Here is an 18,276-nt window from a genome sequence, read left to right on the forward strand (position 1 = left end):
TTTCTTAGTGAGCACCTATGGGCTAATGGTAACCTACATTCCGAATTTAAAGTCCCAAGTCCTCATGGTTCGGGTGATTTTGTGATGAGTGAGTCAGTGGGATTTGGCTTTTATATATATATATATATATATATATATATATATATATATATATACTGTAATTAATATATCCTCTTTAATAAAACCCCTGTGTGCGTCCAGTGTCTGTGTATGTGTGTCTTCTGGTGAAGTGCACATGCGCGGAGCACGGTGCGATGCTTCAAAGTAGATGCTTCAAAGGCCGCCTGACACGTCACACAAGACAGAGAGGGCGGGACCTATAAAATATCGCACTGCAGATCCAATCGGATTTTGGTAAATGAGGTAAGACCTAAAACAGAAAACACAAAAAATCCAGTCGGGTACTGAGACGCGGAGACCAGCTTCCCCATTGTTGTGCAAGTGTTCACTCTGAGGATGTCAGATTTGCGATTAAGAAGCTTGGCCCGGTAAAGTGTAAAGTAAAAGTAGATTTATTTTCGCGCACATTACATCAGTTGCTGGGGAGAATCTGCTGATTGCTCACTGTTGTGACAGAAAATTAAACGCATATTACGGACAGCAAAGCCAGTATTACTGTTAGAGAAAATTACAGGCATTTTATGGAAAAAATTTAATGAGGTAAAAAGGTCCCTTGCCATTTAATATAGACTGTTCCTACTAATGTTTATGGACTAATGTTTATTGTAACGGGCTTAATGTCTAGTATATATGTATATAATATATATTTATATATATTTATATTTATAGATTTATATATATTTATATTTATATATTTATATATATATTTTTATATATATATATAATATCTCTAGCGATATATATAGATAGATAAATCTAGATTGTGGTCACTGAGCTTTGCTCACTAAGCTTACTTCAAACTGAATTACCTCCAAACTATATGTGAATGATATTTGCGACCGGTGGGCATAAGTAAAACTAATCAGACCACTTTAATGTCACTTTTGAAAAGATTTCGCCTATGGGCTTAACACGCCAAGTTTTAATTATTAGAGCATTAGAAACATTTTGACAAGCATAGGCCTTTCAGCCCAACAAAGCTTGCCAATTTTATCCAATTAATTCCACCAAAATGACATCAAGTTGTGTTTTGAATGCCCCTTGAAGACTCCAGTCCACCACACTACTTGGTCACTTATTCCATGTGTCTGTGGATCTTTGTGTAAAGAAAAACTTCCTAATGTTTGTGTGAAATTTATTGTATCTTTGACAAGTTTCCACGTGTCCCCATGTTCATTTTAAAGTCACCGTTTCGATCCACTGGATGAATTCCCTTCATAATTTTAAACACGTCCGTCATGTCACCTCTTAATCTTCTTTTCTTTAAACTGTAAAGGCTCAGCTCTTTTAATTTTTCCTCATAACTCGCCCCCTGTAGCCCTCAATCAGCCTCGTTGTTCTTCTCCGGACTTTCTCCAGTGCTGGTATGTCTTTATGGAGTCATAAATTGACCACAGGACTCCAGATGAGGCCTCACCAGTGTGCTATAAAGCTTGAGCAGAACCTCCTGTGACTTGTACTCCACACATCAAGGCGCTATATAACCTGACATTCTGTTAGCCTTCTTAATGGCTTCTGAACACGGTCTGCCAGTTGATAGCATCAAGTCCTCTATATCCTTCTCATAAGGTGGACTTTCAATTTTCAGGCCTCCCATTGTGTATTCAAACCTCACATTTTTACTTCCTTCATGTACCTCATTACATTTTCTGACATTAAATTCCATTGTCCACAAACCTCCCCAAGCCTGTGTGCTGTCCAAGTCCCTCTGTGATGATTCAACGGATTCTCGATTATCTGCCAGTCCACCCAGATTGACATCATCTGTAAACTTAACCAGCTTGTTATTTATATTCCTATCCACATAATTTATACGTATTAAAAATAGCAATGGCCCTGCACTGACCCCTGCTGGTCAACACTCTTAACATCAGCCATTTCTGATAAGGTTCCTCATACCATGACCCTCTGCTTCCTGTGTCTGAGCCAATTCTGTACCCATCTACACCGCACAATCTGAACTCACACTTCTCTAAGTTTTGATGCCCACCCTCTCATGTGGCACTTTATCAAGTGCTTTCTGTAAGTCCAGATAAATAATATCCCACGCTCCACTCTGGTCGTAACTTTTTTTTTTTTTTTGTTTGTTTTTCATAAATTCCATCATGCTAATAAAACATGACCTCCATTGCAACCCTGTTGAGTAAAACTCCTGTTGTAGACATCCTCTGCTCAGTCTTTTCATTCTTAATTCCTTCCATTGTTTTACCTGTGATACACATTAAACTTACTGGCCTATAGTTAATTGGATCTGCCCGATTGCCCTTTTTCCATTTCAGTTGGAAGTCTGAAAAGCACTACCAGGACATGTAGCTGAAGCAGAAAACTTTAAGAAATATCAGCATTTGATGTTGGGACAGCTTACTATCGGCTAAACCAACCAGCTGGATGGACTGAATGGTCTCCTCTCATTTGTCAAATTTCTTGTGTTCACCTATGCAGTTTGAATTTCTGTTTTGTTTTTTCACTCCACTTTTAGTTTAGTTTTTATTTTGTGGAATGATACTTGATGTTGTGAACAGTGGTTTTTTTTTTTTTAATTGTTATGCTACATCAGGGGTCCTCAATCACGGTCCTGGAGGGCTGCCATGGCTGCAGGTTTTTGCTCCAACCCAATTGCTTAATAAGAAGCACTTTTTGGTCAAGTAAAACTACTGCTTCACTTTACTTGTCTCGCCCTTTTGAACCCTTATTGCTTATTTTAGTCTTAAACAGCTGTAGTCTCAGTTTTTAATGGCTCCTAATTAGCAATAACATGCAAATGACAAAAGAGACCGGCACTTCTCCATTTAGCTTGTTACCATTTTCACCTCTGTGTGTATTTATCACGCAGTATTGGGTTTAATTAAATACTTGGAAGGGAAGTGAAGAGAAAAAAGTGAAGGACTGAGAATTACTCCTCCAGTTTAGCGTTAGAAAGGGGAAGAAAATCCAGGATATGAGAACGACCTGACATAGCAGAGTTAAAGCACTAACAAGTCATGAATTTAAATTATTGGCAAGAATTGCTTTCTAATTAAGCAACCTCGTTAGACCAAAAACCTGCAGCCACTGCGGCCCTCTAGGACTGTGATTGAGGACCCCTGTGCTACATCATAAGTCTACGGTAGCGTATTCGGGCCATGGAGAAAAAAAAAAATATGGACATGTCGACATTATTCTCGACATTTGCACTTCATTCTCACCATTTACGTCAAGATTAAAGTCGACATTTCCACTTTATTCTCATCGTTTATTTTGTCATTAAAGCAGAACATCATAAACTTCATCTTAAAATCAATGTTTCATTTACTAGATTTTCTCAAACCCCGTCATAAGTTAAGGTAGCTCATTAAATACTTTGTGTTAAATGTTCCCTGACCCAGTTGTTAATCACTACGGGGACCCCCTTGCTGCAAGGCAACAGCGCAATGTCCATGCCACCGTGCCCCCACGTGTTTAATACATACCTTAATGCATTTCATCATGAAAATTATATCAAGTATTTATTTTAGCATTCTAAATGTTCAGAGAGCAGGAATACCATGAAGTGAATGGATTCTGTGTGGCAATTGCTGCCTGTGCCTCCTCTCAGTGCACGAGGAAGTCAGTTTAGGAAGCGCGTAGTGATTAACAACTGGATCGGGGAACACTTAATACAAAGCATTTAATGTGCTACATTAGTTATGAGGGGGTTTGAGAAAATCTAGTAAATTAAACATTGATTTTAAAATAAAGCTTACAATGTTCTGCTTTAATGACAGAATAAACGACGAGAATAAAGTCAACATGTCAACTTTAATCTTGATATAAATGTCGAGATTAAAGTGGAAATGTTGAGAATAAAGTCTACATGTCAACCTTAATCTTGATATAAATGGTGAGAATAAAGTCAACATGTCAACTTTAATTTTGATATAAATGTCGAGATTAAAGTGGAAACGTCGAGAATAAAGTCTACATGTCAACTTTATTCTCGACGTTTCCACTTTTATCTCGACATTTATATCAAGATTAAAGTCAACATGTCAACTTTTTAAAAGTGGAAACGTCGAGAATAAAGTCGGCATGTCGACTTGAATCTTTATATAAACATCGAGAATAAAGTCGGCATGTCAACTTTATTTTCGATGTTTCCACTTTAATCTCGACATTTACATCAAGATTAAAGTTGACATGTTGACTGTAATTTTGATATTAATGTCGAAAGTAAAGTGGAAACGTCAAGAATAAAGTCAAAATGCCGACTTGAATCTCGATATAAACGTTGAGAATAAAATCTACATGTCAACTTTAATCGTGATATAAACGTCAAGAATAAAGTCGGCATGTCAACTTGAATCTCGATATAAACATTGAGAATAAAGTCTACATGTCAACTTTATTCTCGACGTTTCCACTTTTATCTCGACATTTATATCAAGATTAAAGTCAACATGTCAACTTTTTAAAAGTGGAAACGTCAAGAATAAAGTCGGCATGTCAACTTGAATCTCGATATAAACATTGAGAATAAAGTCTACATGTCAGCTGTAATCTTGATATAAACGTCAAGAATAAAGTCTACATGTCAACTTTAATCTTGATATAAACGTTGAGAATAAAGTCAACATGCCAAAATTTTAAAAGTGGAAACGTCGAGAATAAAGTCGGTATGTTGACTTTATTCTCAACATACACTTTTCTTTTTCTTCACTGTGTCTGTATTTTTTTTTTTTCTTCTCCGTGACTCTGATACGCTTCCGTATAAGTCTCAGTATCACATAAAGGGAAGCAAAACTCGGAACAATGTCCACTTGCCACTCAGATATTTGAATTGAGTGGACACATTCTTGTGAGCAAGGGGGGTGTACCTTAAAAAAACCACCATCAGCACTAGAGAGACCATAAGGAAGAGAGATTTAGTTGGCGAAGGATGTGCCTGTGCATATTCTATTAAACATTATTTGAATAAAAATATAAATGTTTGCACACATATGCCCATACATAAACTCACATACTGTATGTACACAGTGTGCATGTGTATAGATAAGAGATAACGTTATCTGCCCCGTCTCCTCCTTCCCCACACTCGACAACTGAATACCTGGAGGATGACCAGATTAGAACAAGTTGAGTTTGTTTGCTGTCTCCTCTCAGGAAGTCCAAAGATTGGGATGAGGCTTTGTTTATACAAAGGGCCAGATTGTTCAAGAATAATGAGATTGTAAAACCGCTTGTATCCATGAGTGGACAGTAACGCATTCAGCGGTTTGCCACCTCGATGTGAGTATTGATTTGACCGCAATGGTGCCTAATAAGAAAATTGTTATCTGTTGCTGAGGTAGTTTGTGGGATGCTACATCTAAAAATACAAATATGATGGAAAAGAGAGGAAGTTGAATAACCGTTGTGTTTGGGATGTTAAGTACACTACTGGGAAAAAAATGTTTTTGCCCCTTCCTTATTTTTTGTTTCTGTATATTTTACATAGTGGATGGCCACAGCTCAATATTAAGAGAGCAGGAACATGAATGAACACACAATATAGTTTTTAAGTTGGGACTTTCTTTATTCCCGAATTAAACTTCTCTAACACTACCACCAATGTAAAAAAAAAAAAATAATAATTACCTCCAGTGTTTCAGTAAGTGGTTGCGGCACCTTTAGCAATAACTTTTTTTTAAACATTTACTTATTTGTCTGGCGCCTTTATCCAAAGTGACTTTATGATACGATTGGTTACATTTCTTTTGGTTGTCCAGTTGGAGCACAGGCAGCTTATGGTCACACAGTGTCAATAGCAGGATTTGAACCCACAACCTCAGGGTTTGAAGTTCAAAGCCTTAACCACCACACCACACCACACTGCCTGCCAATTAACTAAACACTTCCTACAATTTCATGTCAGTCCTTTCACATTGCAGCTAAGGAACTGTAGCCCGCTGTTCTTTGTGGAACTGCTTTGAAATCCGACGTATCGGTAGGCTTGCACGTGTGACTCGCTCGTTTTCAGGACCTGCCACAGCATCTCGTTTGATTTCAAGTTGGGACTTTGACTAGACTATTGCTTCTTTTGAGCGATTCAGTTGTAGAACTGGTTTGTGTTTTAGTTCATTGTCCTGCTCCTTCCGCTTCAGATCACGGACAGATGACTGGACACACTCCTTAAGGCAGTGCTACTCGGCCTCAAAACTGGGAATTAGCCTGACTGAAGGGCTGCAATGCAAAACAAGTTAACATTTTTGGCGTTAATTGTTTCCTAAAGAGTTAAGTTAGAATGTTTTAAAGCCCGCAAATCTATTTAACAAATTTTCTTTGCATTTGGGGTTACATTTATGAACAATCCTTCAAAAGAATAATAAAATGTAGAAATTAGCACTTTATTTCAAGTTGAGCTAACATAAGACTTCTCTTGTTGTAATCATATCACTAGATAAGAACAAATTTAACAAATAATATCCATCCATCCATTTTCCAACCCGCTGAATCCGAACACAGGGTCACGGAGGTCTGCTGGAGCCAATCCCAGCCAACACAGGGGCACAAGGCAGGAACTAATCCCAGGCAGGGTGCCAACCCACCGCAGTTAACAAATAACATTTATCTGAAAATGGGAGTAAAGTAAAAATGCATCTTAAAAAAAATAAATAATGAAAGCTATTTGAAACGTTAATGTAATTTAGATCAATTAACATTTTATTGCCCCATCTACTTTTGCTCTTTGCATATAAGGAAAATATGTAAGTAACATATGAATACTGCCATGCTCTACCATAAATACAAATGGTAATATAATCGGGATGCTTTATTAGCGTTCCCTCTTGTCAACAAATATCCTCTCCTCTTGTTCAGCCTTTAAGTGGAAGAAGTGTGAGCATTTCCTCAGCAAGATCCATGCCATTAAAAAAGCGCACCCACACCGTGACCTGGGCCATGTCTGATATATGGGTTGACTCATCAATGGCCAGACTAAAATGTGCCGCCTTACTTAGGTCAGTTACAAGCTTTTCAAAAAGATTATCAGAAATTGTTTCAACTCTTCGGCTAGTGTAGAATCTTCTTCTTCTTCTTTCGGCTGCTCCTGTTAGGGGTTGCCACAGCAAATCATCATCTTCCTTATCTTCCTGTCCTCGTCATCTTGTTCTGTTACACCCACCACCTTCATGTCCTCTCTCACCACATCTATAAACCTTCTCTTAGGCCTTCCTCTTCTCCTTTTCCCTGGCAGCTCTATGCTTAGTACCCTTCTCCCAATATACCCAACATCTCTCCTCTGTACATGTCCAAACCAACACAATCTCGCCTCTCTGACTTTGTCTCCCAACCATCCAACTTGAGCTGACCCTCTAATGTCCTCATTTCTAATCCTGTCCATCCTCATCACACCCAATGCAAATCTTAGCATCTTCAACTCTGCCACCTCCAGCTCTGTCTCCTGTGCCACCGTCTCCAGCCCATGTAACATAGCTGGTCTCACTACCGTCCTGGAGACCTTCCCTTTCACTCTTGCTGATACCCGTCTGTCACAAATCACTCCTGACACTCTTCTCCACCCACTCCACCCTGCCTTCACTCTCTTCTTCACTTCTCTTCCACAATCCCCGTTACTCTGGGCTGTTGATCCCGAGTATTTAAACTCCTCCACCTTCGCCAACTCTACTCCCTGCATCCTCACCATTCCACTGACCTCCCTCTCATTTACACACATGTATTCTGTCTTGGAGGTCCTACTGACCTTCATTCCTCTCTTCTCAGATCTCCACCTCTCCAGGGTCTCCTCAACCTGCTCCCTACTCTCGCTACAGATCACAATGTCATCAGCAAACATCACAGTCCACAGGGACTCCTGTCTAATCTCGTCTGTCAACCTGTCCATCACCGTTGCAAATAAAGGGCTCAGAGCCGATCCCTGATGTAATCCCACCTCCGTCACTCCTACTGCAGACCTCACCGCGGTCACACTCCCCTCGTACATATCCTGTACAACTCTTACGTACTTCTCTGCCACTCCCGACTTCCTCATCCAATACCACAGCTCCTCTCGTGGCACTCTGTCGTATGCTTTCTGGGCTAATGTAGAATCTGATAGTTGCAATTTGGATATCTGACCAATGATATCGTCTTTATTTTTAAAATCGGCGAAAAGAGATTCACTGCATTCCAAGAAACATTTTTTAATAAGCTTACCTTCAGTAAAAGGTGTGAGGCTCATTACAGTGTTCCACGTTATTTTATCTGAGGCTTCTGTGATGGAATCAGTCTCTTTTACTTTGCATCATAGTAAATTTTGCTGACCATGTAGGCCGTCTAGAAGTGAGCGGATTTTATCCTTTCTTAAATTGGTCTGAGGGGGATATAATTTTCTAATGTCATTATGACAGCTTTCGTGGTGATGCTGGATATTTGCATGTTTTGGTACCGCTATACTTCTCTGACAAAGCAGACATAGAGGTTTATTGTTTATTTCAGTGAATGTGAATTCTTCTTCCCATGCTTTGTTAAATGAAATTTTGTGTTTTGCCATTTTCTTGTCGTTTTCACCAGTAGCTCTCTAAACGTTTTGTCTACTTTGCGTTCAGATGCAGAAAGAAACTTTGCACGAACTGTAAAAACGTATAAAACACAAGTGCGCCCCCTTTTGAGAGAAAACGGAATGTTCTTGTTTTGAGCAGGAATTTAAATTCTGAAAATGATTGATTAGACTTTTAATACATTTCTTACTTCCTGGAGGCCACGGAAAACGCTTTAGGAGGCTGCATGTGGCCTGCGGGCCGCGTGTTGAGAAAGCCCCAGCCTTAAGGTAAAGTGGTTCCTTTAATGATTCGAAGCTCTTCCAGATGCTAAGGCAGCGAAACCATCCTCAGCCCATAGCATTAGTACCCTCCATGTTTTAGTGTTGGTCTGATGTTCTTGAAGTCGAATGATGGACAGCTGAAGCTGCGACGTTCTGTTGACTGTCCATTGCTTATTATTCCAAAGGCTTGGACATCATCCGGGTGTTTCTCTACATATGCTAGAAGAGAACTGATGTTTCTTTTGGATGGCAGGGGTTACCACCTTCATACTCTCCCATGAATACCATTTCTCCTCAATCTCTTATCGTGTAGTCGTGAACACCAATATTTCAGACACTAGAGAGACTTACAAGTCTTTGGACCACCTTCTGTGATCCTCTAGCTTCTTCAATTGCTGTCTGCTTGGGGTCATTCTGGCAGGCTGGCCTTACCTGGGAACATTCTCAACTTTTTCAGTTGTGCTGCATTTATAAATAACGCCTTTCCCTGAGGTGCCTTAGAAATGAGTGTGTCACCCTTTTCTGATTTGAGGTTTGTTTTTTATTTCCTCATCTCTTCTGGGATTTCCTTTGATTGAGGCGGCCTTGTGTTCTTTTAGAACCCTTGATCCAGTGACGTGTCTCTTCAGAGAATCCTTGGGTCTCGCTGGTTTGACTTTGTGTTGCTCACGGAGTCCCGAATGAGGCACATGACCTGCATTGTGAAGGGAGCGTCAGTTACGGCACTACGGCCACGTGGCACGATTACATGAGGGTGATCTGGCTCATTGTTGAGAATCAGGCCAAGGGGGATGCCCATGTAACACCTGGCTGTGGCAGATAGAGGGTCATTTCCGAAAGGTGTCTGCCTGTTGCCAACCAGGATCCCGAGCTGTTTTGTTGTGTGGTGGGTGCTATACCAGTGCGGGCTCCCCAACCTAACCTGCTGGCTGTGGTGAAAATGTCTCTCTCAATCTATGGTGAGCTTTAGATTCATTGGGGCTGAGTGAGTTTTACTTGGTCTGCTGTTTCTGTGAGAAACTAAGGGGGCAATTACCTTTTCACAGGAGAAGTTTATGACTTAAAAATAGTAAATAGCAATTTAGAAATGTTATGTTGACTGTGGTTCTCTTTTTGTAATATTTTGTCCAACTAGACGTAAAAGAAAGCAGGAGACAGAGTTGGAGGTGACACAGTTAAAGATGCTAAGATGTGCATTGGGTGTAACGAGGATGGACAGGATTAGAAATGAGGACATTAGAGGGTCAGCTCAGGTGGAACGGTGGGGAGACAAAGTCAGAGAGGCGAGATTGCGTTAATTTGGAGAGATGCTGGGTATATTGAGAGAAAGGTACTAAGGATAGAGCTGCCAGACAAGAGGAGAAGAGGAAGGCCTAAGCGAAGGTTTATGGATGTGGTGAGAGAGGACATGCAGGTGATGGGGGTAACAGGACAGGAAGATAAGGAAGAAGATGATCCACTGTGGCGACCCCTAACGGGAGCAGCTGAAAGAAGAAGAAGAAGAAGAAATTTTGTCCCAACTATCTGAAGCCGTTCATTGTGACAATGTTTTATACAAATAGAGGATATTAGGGGGGTTAATACTTTTTCACAGCACTTGTATCTGTTTTGTGCCAGTTTCCTGATAACAATAAACTCTTTTCAAAGAGAGTAACTGGCAGTTTTAAAGACTTTAAGAATCTAAGAGCTTTTGCCTGCTATTCTGACAGCGACTTTTGGTTAGCACTTTTGATTCGTTATTTTGGCTCTGTGTCCCCGCCTGCCTTTGTCCCTCACTTGTACTGTTTGTGATTTTTTTTTTCTTCTTTTTTTGGATTAATTTCCTAGTTACTGGGCTTTACCTTCTTTCCATCCTGCCATTTCAGACGAGGCATTTGCCAGGGTTGTCCCAGGTTCCGACTGACGGTCACTGCCAATGTCCATGACCTGCTCTGATTTTTCTAAAGAGTATAAAATGAAGGCTACAACTGAAAACGATTGGAAACGTCGTGTAATTTGATCCGGACTGAAGTTTATTGAGCTCTGCCCTACAAGGCAGCTGCTTCAGAGTTGAGCCTGCATGCTTTGAAATGGCCTGCCGTTATGTACTGTAAGGCTCTGAACGAGAGCTGTAAGGGTGCAAGTGAGTTTGGAGTAAATTAAGGCTTTTCTTGTTTTGTCTGGGGTGATGCCAAAGGGGAAGTGAGGCAGGCAGGCAGACTGGAAATCAAACAACAAAACCGAAAAGGGCACATCAGGTCGCGCCTCACTTTTGCAAGCAAGGAGTCTGGAAAACCAGCAAGTCCAATATGAACTTTACATTCAGATTGTGATTCTTAACTGATTTTGTCCTTTTGAGAAATATAAACAGCAGATAGGCAGATGCGCACCCATCTTCATGCGGAACGTTACCGACAAGATTTAAAAAAAATAAAGACACACACACAAGACAAAAAAAAAATGGTGAGAAAATTGAATGCGACTCAAATCTTGCCCCTCGTGCTCAGCTGGGTCAGGGTGTGCTTTCTCATTTGCAGTCCTGTTTGTGTACCTGAGGTGCTGCTTGTCCAGTATTTGAACATTTAGAACAATCGTGTTGAGAACTAACCATTCAGTCTAAGAAGCTCATCCATTCTGTTCATTTTGATCAGGGGTACTCGATTACCGTCCTGGAGGGCTGCAGTGGCTGCAGGTTTTTGTTCCAATTGGTTAAAGTCAGAAGGTTAGCAAAAATGACCCCTTTTGTTGGCTAACTAGAAATATTACGATATGTAAGCTTTCAAGGCAGTGAAGGCTCCTTCTTCAGGCCAGCTGATATCGGGCTTTTAATATTTGAATACACCTCTTGTAGTACTGGGGTGATGTACCGTGTTAGCCATTTTGAATGTAGAGAGAAGTCAAGCAAAAATGACCCCTTTTATTGGCTAACTACAAAAATTGCAATATGCAAGCTTTCTTGCCTGAGGAAGGGGTCCGAGTTGCCCCCAAAGCTTGCATATTGTAATCTTTTTAGTTAAAAGGGGTTATTTTTGCTAACCTTCTGACTTTATCCATAATGGCTACTACGGTACAACACCCTAGTGCAGGGGTCGCCAAGTCTGGTCCTGGAGGACCACCGTGGCTGCAGGTTTTCATTTTCACCCTTAATGAGTGCCCTGCTTGTGCTGCTAATTGTGAATTTCCCCTTGGGATTAATAAAGTATCTATCTATCTATCTATCTATCTATCTATCTATCTATCTATCTATCTATCTATTATATAGTGCCTTTCACTCCTATCTATCTATCTATCTATCTATCTATCTATCTATCTATCTATCTATCTATTATATAATGCCTTTCACTCCTATCTATCTATCTATCTATCTATCTATCTATCTATCTATCTATCTATTATATAGTGCCTTTCACTCTGTCTATCTATCTATCTATTATATAGTGCCTTTCACTCTATCTATTATATAGTGCCTTTCACTCTATCTACTATATAGTGCCTTTCACTCCTATCTATCTATGTATCTATCTATCTATCTATCTATCTATTATATAATGCCTTTCACTCTATCTATCTATCTATCTATCTATCTATCTATCTATCTATCTATCTATCTATTATATAGTGCCTTTCACTCTGTCTATCTATCTATCTATTATATAGTGCCTTTCACTCTATCTACCTATTATATAGTGCCTTTCACTCTATCTACTATATAGTGCCTTTCACTCATATCTATCTATTATATAGTGCCTTTCACATCTATCTATCTATCTATCTATCTATCTATCTATCTATCTATCTATCTATCTATCTATTAATATAGTGCCTTTCACTCATATCTATCTATTATATAGTGCCTTTCACTCCTATCTATCTATCTATCTATCTATCTATCTATCTATCTATCTATCTATCTATTATATAGTGCCTTTCACTCATATCTATCTATTATATAGTGCCTTTCACTCCTATCTATCTATCTATTATATAGTGCCTTTCACTCTATCTACTATATAGTGCCTTTCACTCATATCTATCTATTATATAGTGCCTTTCATATCTATCTATCTATCTATCTATCTATCTATCTATCTATCTATCTATCTATCTATCTATCTATCTAATTAACTTCATTTAAATTGACTTTGTATTTTAAGATTTGTTCCCCTGAATTTCTTCATTGCTCCTGTGATTTGCTTCATTTCTTTCCTTAAATGGCACCCCAGCAGAAATGAAATGTGAAGTGAGGGAGCTGACAGAAGACCAACTCAGTCAGGGCCTCAAACTCCAACCAATTGCTTAATGAGGCGCCGAGTCTTCTTGTTTAATTAAACCCGTTCTTTAATTCTATAGCCGGTTGCTTCTCTCATTGTTCAATAGCAGACATTTCTGAAATTGTTGGTTTTCTCTTTTCTAAGAGCACTGGTCAAATGTTTTGTGGGCCTGAGCAGAGCAGCATTCCTGAGACCTTCGTCATTCTGTATTTTCAGATATCGTATGAGGGGTCATTTTGTATCTCGTTATTGTTTCGCTGCTAATTAAGGGAAAAGAAACAATTAAGGGGTCTGAGTCTTCAAGAGCAGAAGTGGATTAGCAGCAAAAACAGGCCACTCATTAAGAAAAGGGCGAGAATGAAAACCTGCAACCACGGTGGTCCTCCAGGACCGGAGTTGGCGCCCCCTGTGCCAATCAGTTGTAATCAGAAGTCAAGCCTAGTCAGTCAGTCATTGTTCAACCCGCTGCATCCTAATTACAGGGTCACGGGGGCTCTGCTGGAGCCAATCCCAGCCAGCACAGGGCGCAAGGCAGGAACAAAACCCGGGCAGGGCACTAGCCCACTGCAGGCCAAGCCTAGTAGGTAATGAAACTTGGTGTTTAATTACAATACCAGACAAATGTTTTAGAACACCTCAGTTTAATGTCTTGGATGTTTCAAGAAATCGAGGCATAGAACAAATAAACAAAAAATAGGGTCAAGGAATCATTAAGTGTACAAAAAGTTATTCATCAAAGGTAGCCTTCACCTTTTGCTGATGTAGCAGCCAAACTGTGGTAACCCTTTTGATTCAGAATGCCAGTCACTCAACTCTGCCTCCAGCAAAAACCCCCAGTAAAATGCACAAAAGTGTCTCCAGTGAGGCCTGGGATTACTGAGCACAATGTAATTGTCTAAGAAGATCCAGAGGATCAGAAGTGAACCGCATGCCCATTGCCTCAAAAGAAAACTGCTGCACTGTGTGCCCAAAATCTGAACGCCGTGGCTGAAGCAGATTCTGAGGTTACCGGAGCAGCTGGCAGGATTGGTGTTTGGGGAGGACTTCATCTTCCACCCGAGAAGCCATTCTGTTGATGTTTTTTAGGAAAATGGGTAACTACTCGTCATGTGACTAGCCGGTCACCAGAGAGTTTTGATACTCTGTCTCTTTATAAGTTTCAGATATGTTTGCTCAAAACATGCTGGCGGTTAAAGGCACACATCTCCTTTGCCCACTTATGACCGATCTCCTCAAGATCCTTGTGTGCGTCTCCCAACTGACACCTTTGCTCTCTCTTTTCTAGGGCCTGGAAGATCGGCGGTGGAGTGGTCATCCTGGTAGTGTGTGCGATCAACATGTACTTTGTTATAGTGTATGTGACCAGTCTGGCCAATGTTACGCTTTACGTGGTAGCTGCCCTCCTCTCTGTGGCATACTTGCTGTTTGTTGGCTATCTGGTGAGTGGCAGAGAGCTGAAACCTTGGAAGTGGCCTGACCTTGAAGCTTGGACTTCTGTCTCATGTCTCTCTCTCTCTCTTTCTTCGTCTAGGTGTGGCTGTGCCTGGTTGCATTGGGGGTCTCCTGCCTGGACATGGGGCACAGGGTAAGGGACAATCACATGGTGTTTACTGAGGAGCCGTCAGAGACAGACACTTGAGCCGAACGTTTGGGAAGAGGCGGCGATGCTAGTAGATGCCGTTTCGGAGAACTCCAGTGCAGACTTTTTCTTTCTTTTTTTTTTTTTAACACTATGCGTCCATTTCCTTGTGAGAAGCTGCTATGAGACACAAACTCCAGAAGCTTGCTGGCCACCCGTTCTGTCGGGGCTGTGCCCGGAGGTCCATTTTTGGGCATGTTACAGAGCTCCTCTGCGTGTCCATTCAGGTGGGCTGACCACCTGTTAAGTATAGACTAGATTCAGTAGGGTCAGTTTGCCACAGTGGTCACTCAGTTAAGAGCCATGGGGGACACACAGCCAGATGGCCGGCTGGGGTGGCCTTTGTGTCTCATTTTTATTGCTGGAGAAAACTGTGCAATATGTAAAGGTGCCCAATAAAGTGTCTTGTGTCCACCCGGGCAGCACTTGAGGCTTTTGTGTGTTCACTTCAGGAGAGAGATGTGGCCCCGGCGTATCGCTCAGCGGTGGCTTCAACGCATGAAATAAATGGTGTCTGCCTCGCACTGAGCTTCTCCTCCTGTCCTCTCTGCCTGCCACACCATCTTGTTTGTCATTTCTCTTGCTTGCCTACTCACTAACCTCCTGGTCACTGCTCTTTGACGCCCCCCCCCGTCGTCTTCTTGAACGTGACTTTGTCACCTTATGAGTTCTTCTATGCTACATGTGAATCTCGCTGGCTGTCCCCCATTGCCTGTGTCACTGGTCTGTCCTCCCCGACCACCTCCACCACATCTCTCACTGGACTTGTGTTCACGGGAGGCCAAGGATTGCCTGGACGCTTGATTTGGTGTTTATCAGCTGGTCATCACCCCACGGACACAGAATGTCAATTTGGGCCACCCAACAGATGACTTCCATGCTTGCGGCCGGACTGTCCTGGTATGCCACACTCCGGTGAGCACGCAGCTTGGTAAGTTGGCTACTGTGGGTGACAATCGGCCTTCTTTCCTTACTTTTAATGATTTTTTTTTTTTTTTTTGGTGTCTTGGACTGCAGTGCCCACATGCCACCAATAAGAGGGGCTGTGGCCTTTCTGATGCCCACTGTGGTAAGAAACCTCAAACTGAGCAAAAAAAAAATCTCTTGGCAGTCAGGATGTCTGATGGGAAAGTGAGGTGGTCAGCTGGGGTCATCTGAAAGATAGGGGTGATAGTTTTGGTGGGACCCCAATGCATGCATGCATACTTAATAATTAACGGGGGATTGGTCAGCATACTTGAGGGGACTGATGTCCAGCGAATGGTTCTAATTTATTTCTTTTTCCACTTTTGCAGCACCCGTTGTGTCTCACTGGCCACTCCGACCTCCTCCTCCTCAACGATTTAGAGCCCAGCCCCGGTGTGGACAGATAGTGACCCTTGGCGCTCTCCTTCTGGATGTGTCTCTGTTGCTCAGTAGGGGCACAGCCTCAGGTGTATACCCTCTTGTCCAGGCCAGTTGGTTTGGTGGTGGCACACTTCTCTCTCTTTCTTTCTCTCTGGTATTTTTTTTTCCCATTGATATGCCCATTTTCCTCTTTCCCATTACTGGTCTCAGTTGGTTGACCATTGCTCGTTCCATAAATGTGCCAGCCAGTTTCTCTCAAGGGTCAGCCGTGGTCCAAATAAGTGGCTACAGTAGGCATTTGACTTGGCCCGGCAAGCATCTTCAAACAAGGCCCCTGGCTACTGTCAGTCCTTTGGGGCAAACGCTGCCTGAAAGTGCCCATGAAGAGGAGTTGGTCACACAGTGCTGACGGTGTGGCCTGGACAACCTCGTTACCCTGACACCTGCAACAGTCCATCCTACGAGGTACTTCACTGGTCCCCTGCTGGTCAGGGATGGCAGGACCAGGCAAAAGCCACCAAGGACGAGTCTGGCGATGGCTGACGTGAGAGGAGGGCCTGGACATTGTGCTGGGAGTGCAGCTTTCTTACAAGGTTGATTATTGTCTATGGAATGTCCTACCCACGCTTGACGTTGGTCCCTGTCCACCTAAAATTAAAAGGAAGTCCTCTTGTACCTTCTGTGTGGTGTGGCTCAAGTGCAATGGGGGTGCATGGAGAGAGGGGTTTTAATAAAGTGATGGCACCCAAGGAATGATGGGCAATGTTGCAATCCCAATCTAAGGCTTCAGTCCAACTGAAGAACCCAACCAGAAGGGGCAGCTGAATAATGCCAGCTCCTGGCCCAGAAACCCCCTCTAACTGCTCCCCAGTACCCTTCTGAGGGACCTCCTCCCAGGACTACCTTTTGAAAGGGTTTTAGGAGTGGGCAGCTGGTACATCTCTATTGGCTTGCTGGTGCTTTGGTCATTGTTTGTTTGGTACTGGATTCCCAAACCCAGCATCTCAGTTTTGGGGGTGTTTGTGGAAGAAGTCACTGCTAGGGGGCGCTATGTGTCACTTCCCTCAATAACCCTGATACCTACTATGGACAGTTTGTGCCTTGGCTTCTAGGTGCCGCAAAGTTGAGAGAAAGCCTTACACCACTGTTAGCCGTTGATTAGACCCCCTCGTCTCACTGAATCTCCCGAAGCCCTCTGAATTCAGCCAAAGGCTGCTGTGATTGGAGGATCTCGGCAAGTGAGGATGAGAGTGTAGTGACAAATGAGACCAGCAGAGGGCGTTAAGGAGGCTCGAGCTTCCCTGACCTGTGGAGATCTCACACGTAGACCTGCTCAGTGGGGCGCCCCCTTCATGCATGGAATGCCAGTGCAGGCTGAACCCTCACCTGCTGCCTGTTGCATTTTCTTCTTTTAATGTGCGACTTTTTAAAATTTCTCCTTTATTGTACAGTCGTGGCCAAAAGTTTTAAGGATGACCCCAGTGTTGGTGTTCACAAAGTCTGCTGCTTCAGTGTTTTTAGATCTTTGTGTCAGATGTTTCTATGGAATACTGAAGTAGAATGACAAGCAGTTCAGAAGTTTCAAAGGCTTTGATTGACAACAAGCTGAAATGCCCAGCGTTGCCCAGGAGGAAAATAAAGTTTTGGTTTTTTTTTGAGAAAAATATAATTAAAAAAACACAACTTTAAAAATAAATTAACAAACAATGAAGACTCACTAATGTGCTTGTCTTTGGGTCTTGTATGTATGTTATCATCCAGTTGACTCTATTTAAAATAATTTCAAAAGCAACAGGCAGGCGGGCACAGAAAGGATGCTGGCAGTCACCTCCAGTTCGCCCTCTGGTGGTCGCTCCGAGTGTCAACTAGATGATAAGGTGCATACAAGACCTCAAGATCGCCCCCCACTCTACCCCAAAGGGGGTGGGTTAGGGTTGATTTCACCCTACAGTATCAGTTTAGTTGACCAATGAGAAACGTGTACCAAGTTTCATGAAAAATCGCTTCATCCGTTTGGAAGTGATGCTGGAACAAACAGACGTACACACACACATACATTGACTTTTATATACAGTATGTAGATGACATGAAGTTGATGCACAGAGTGTCCATATCTGCAGTGTTGACCCTTCTTTCTTTTTCAAGACCTCTGCGATTCGCCCTGG

At 42.0% G+C, this 18,276-nt stretch overlaps 1 protein-coding gene across 2 annotated transcripts in view; it reads left to right on the top strand.

The window, feature by feature from the left end:
• Positions 1 to 16,786, top strand: part of slc11a2 (solute carrier family 11 member 2) — a 33,151-nt gene extending 16,365 nt beyond the window's left edge. Inside the window, exons 15-17 of one of the 2 annotated variants that reach the window (XR_007934491.1) lie at positions 14,411 to 14,564; positions 14,657 to 15,695; positions 16,060 to 16,786. Coding sequence is in view for 1 of the 2 variants with exons in the window: in XM_028798644.2 (XP_028654477.1) it covers positions 14,411 to 14,564; positions 14,657 to 14,710; positions 16,060 to 16,137 (286 nt within the window). In the remaining variant the exon portion in view is untranslated. The remainder of the gene's footprint in view (positions 1 to 14,410; positions 14,565 to 14,656; positions 15,696 to 16,059) is intronic. The other variant, XM_028798644.2, reaches the window with a different exon arrangement.
• Positions 16,787 to 18,276: the final 1,490 nt, after the last annotated feature.

The sequence above is a fragment of the Erpetoichthys calabaricus genome, chromosome 3 (assembly GCF_900747795.2).
Source record: "Erpetoichthys calabaricus chromosome 3, fErpCal1.3, whole genome shotgun sequence".
NCBI lineage: Eukaryota > Metazoa > Chordata > Cladistia > Polypteriformes > Polypteridae > Erpetoichthys > Erpetoichthys calabaricus.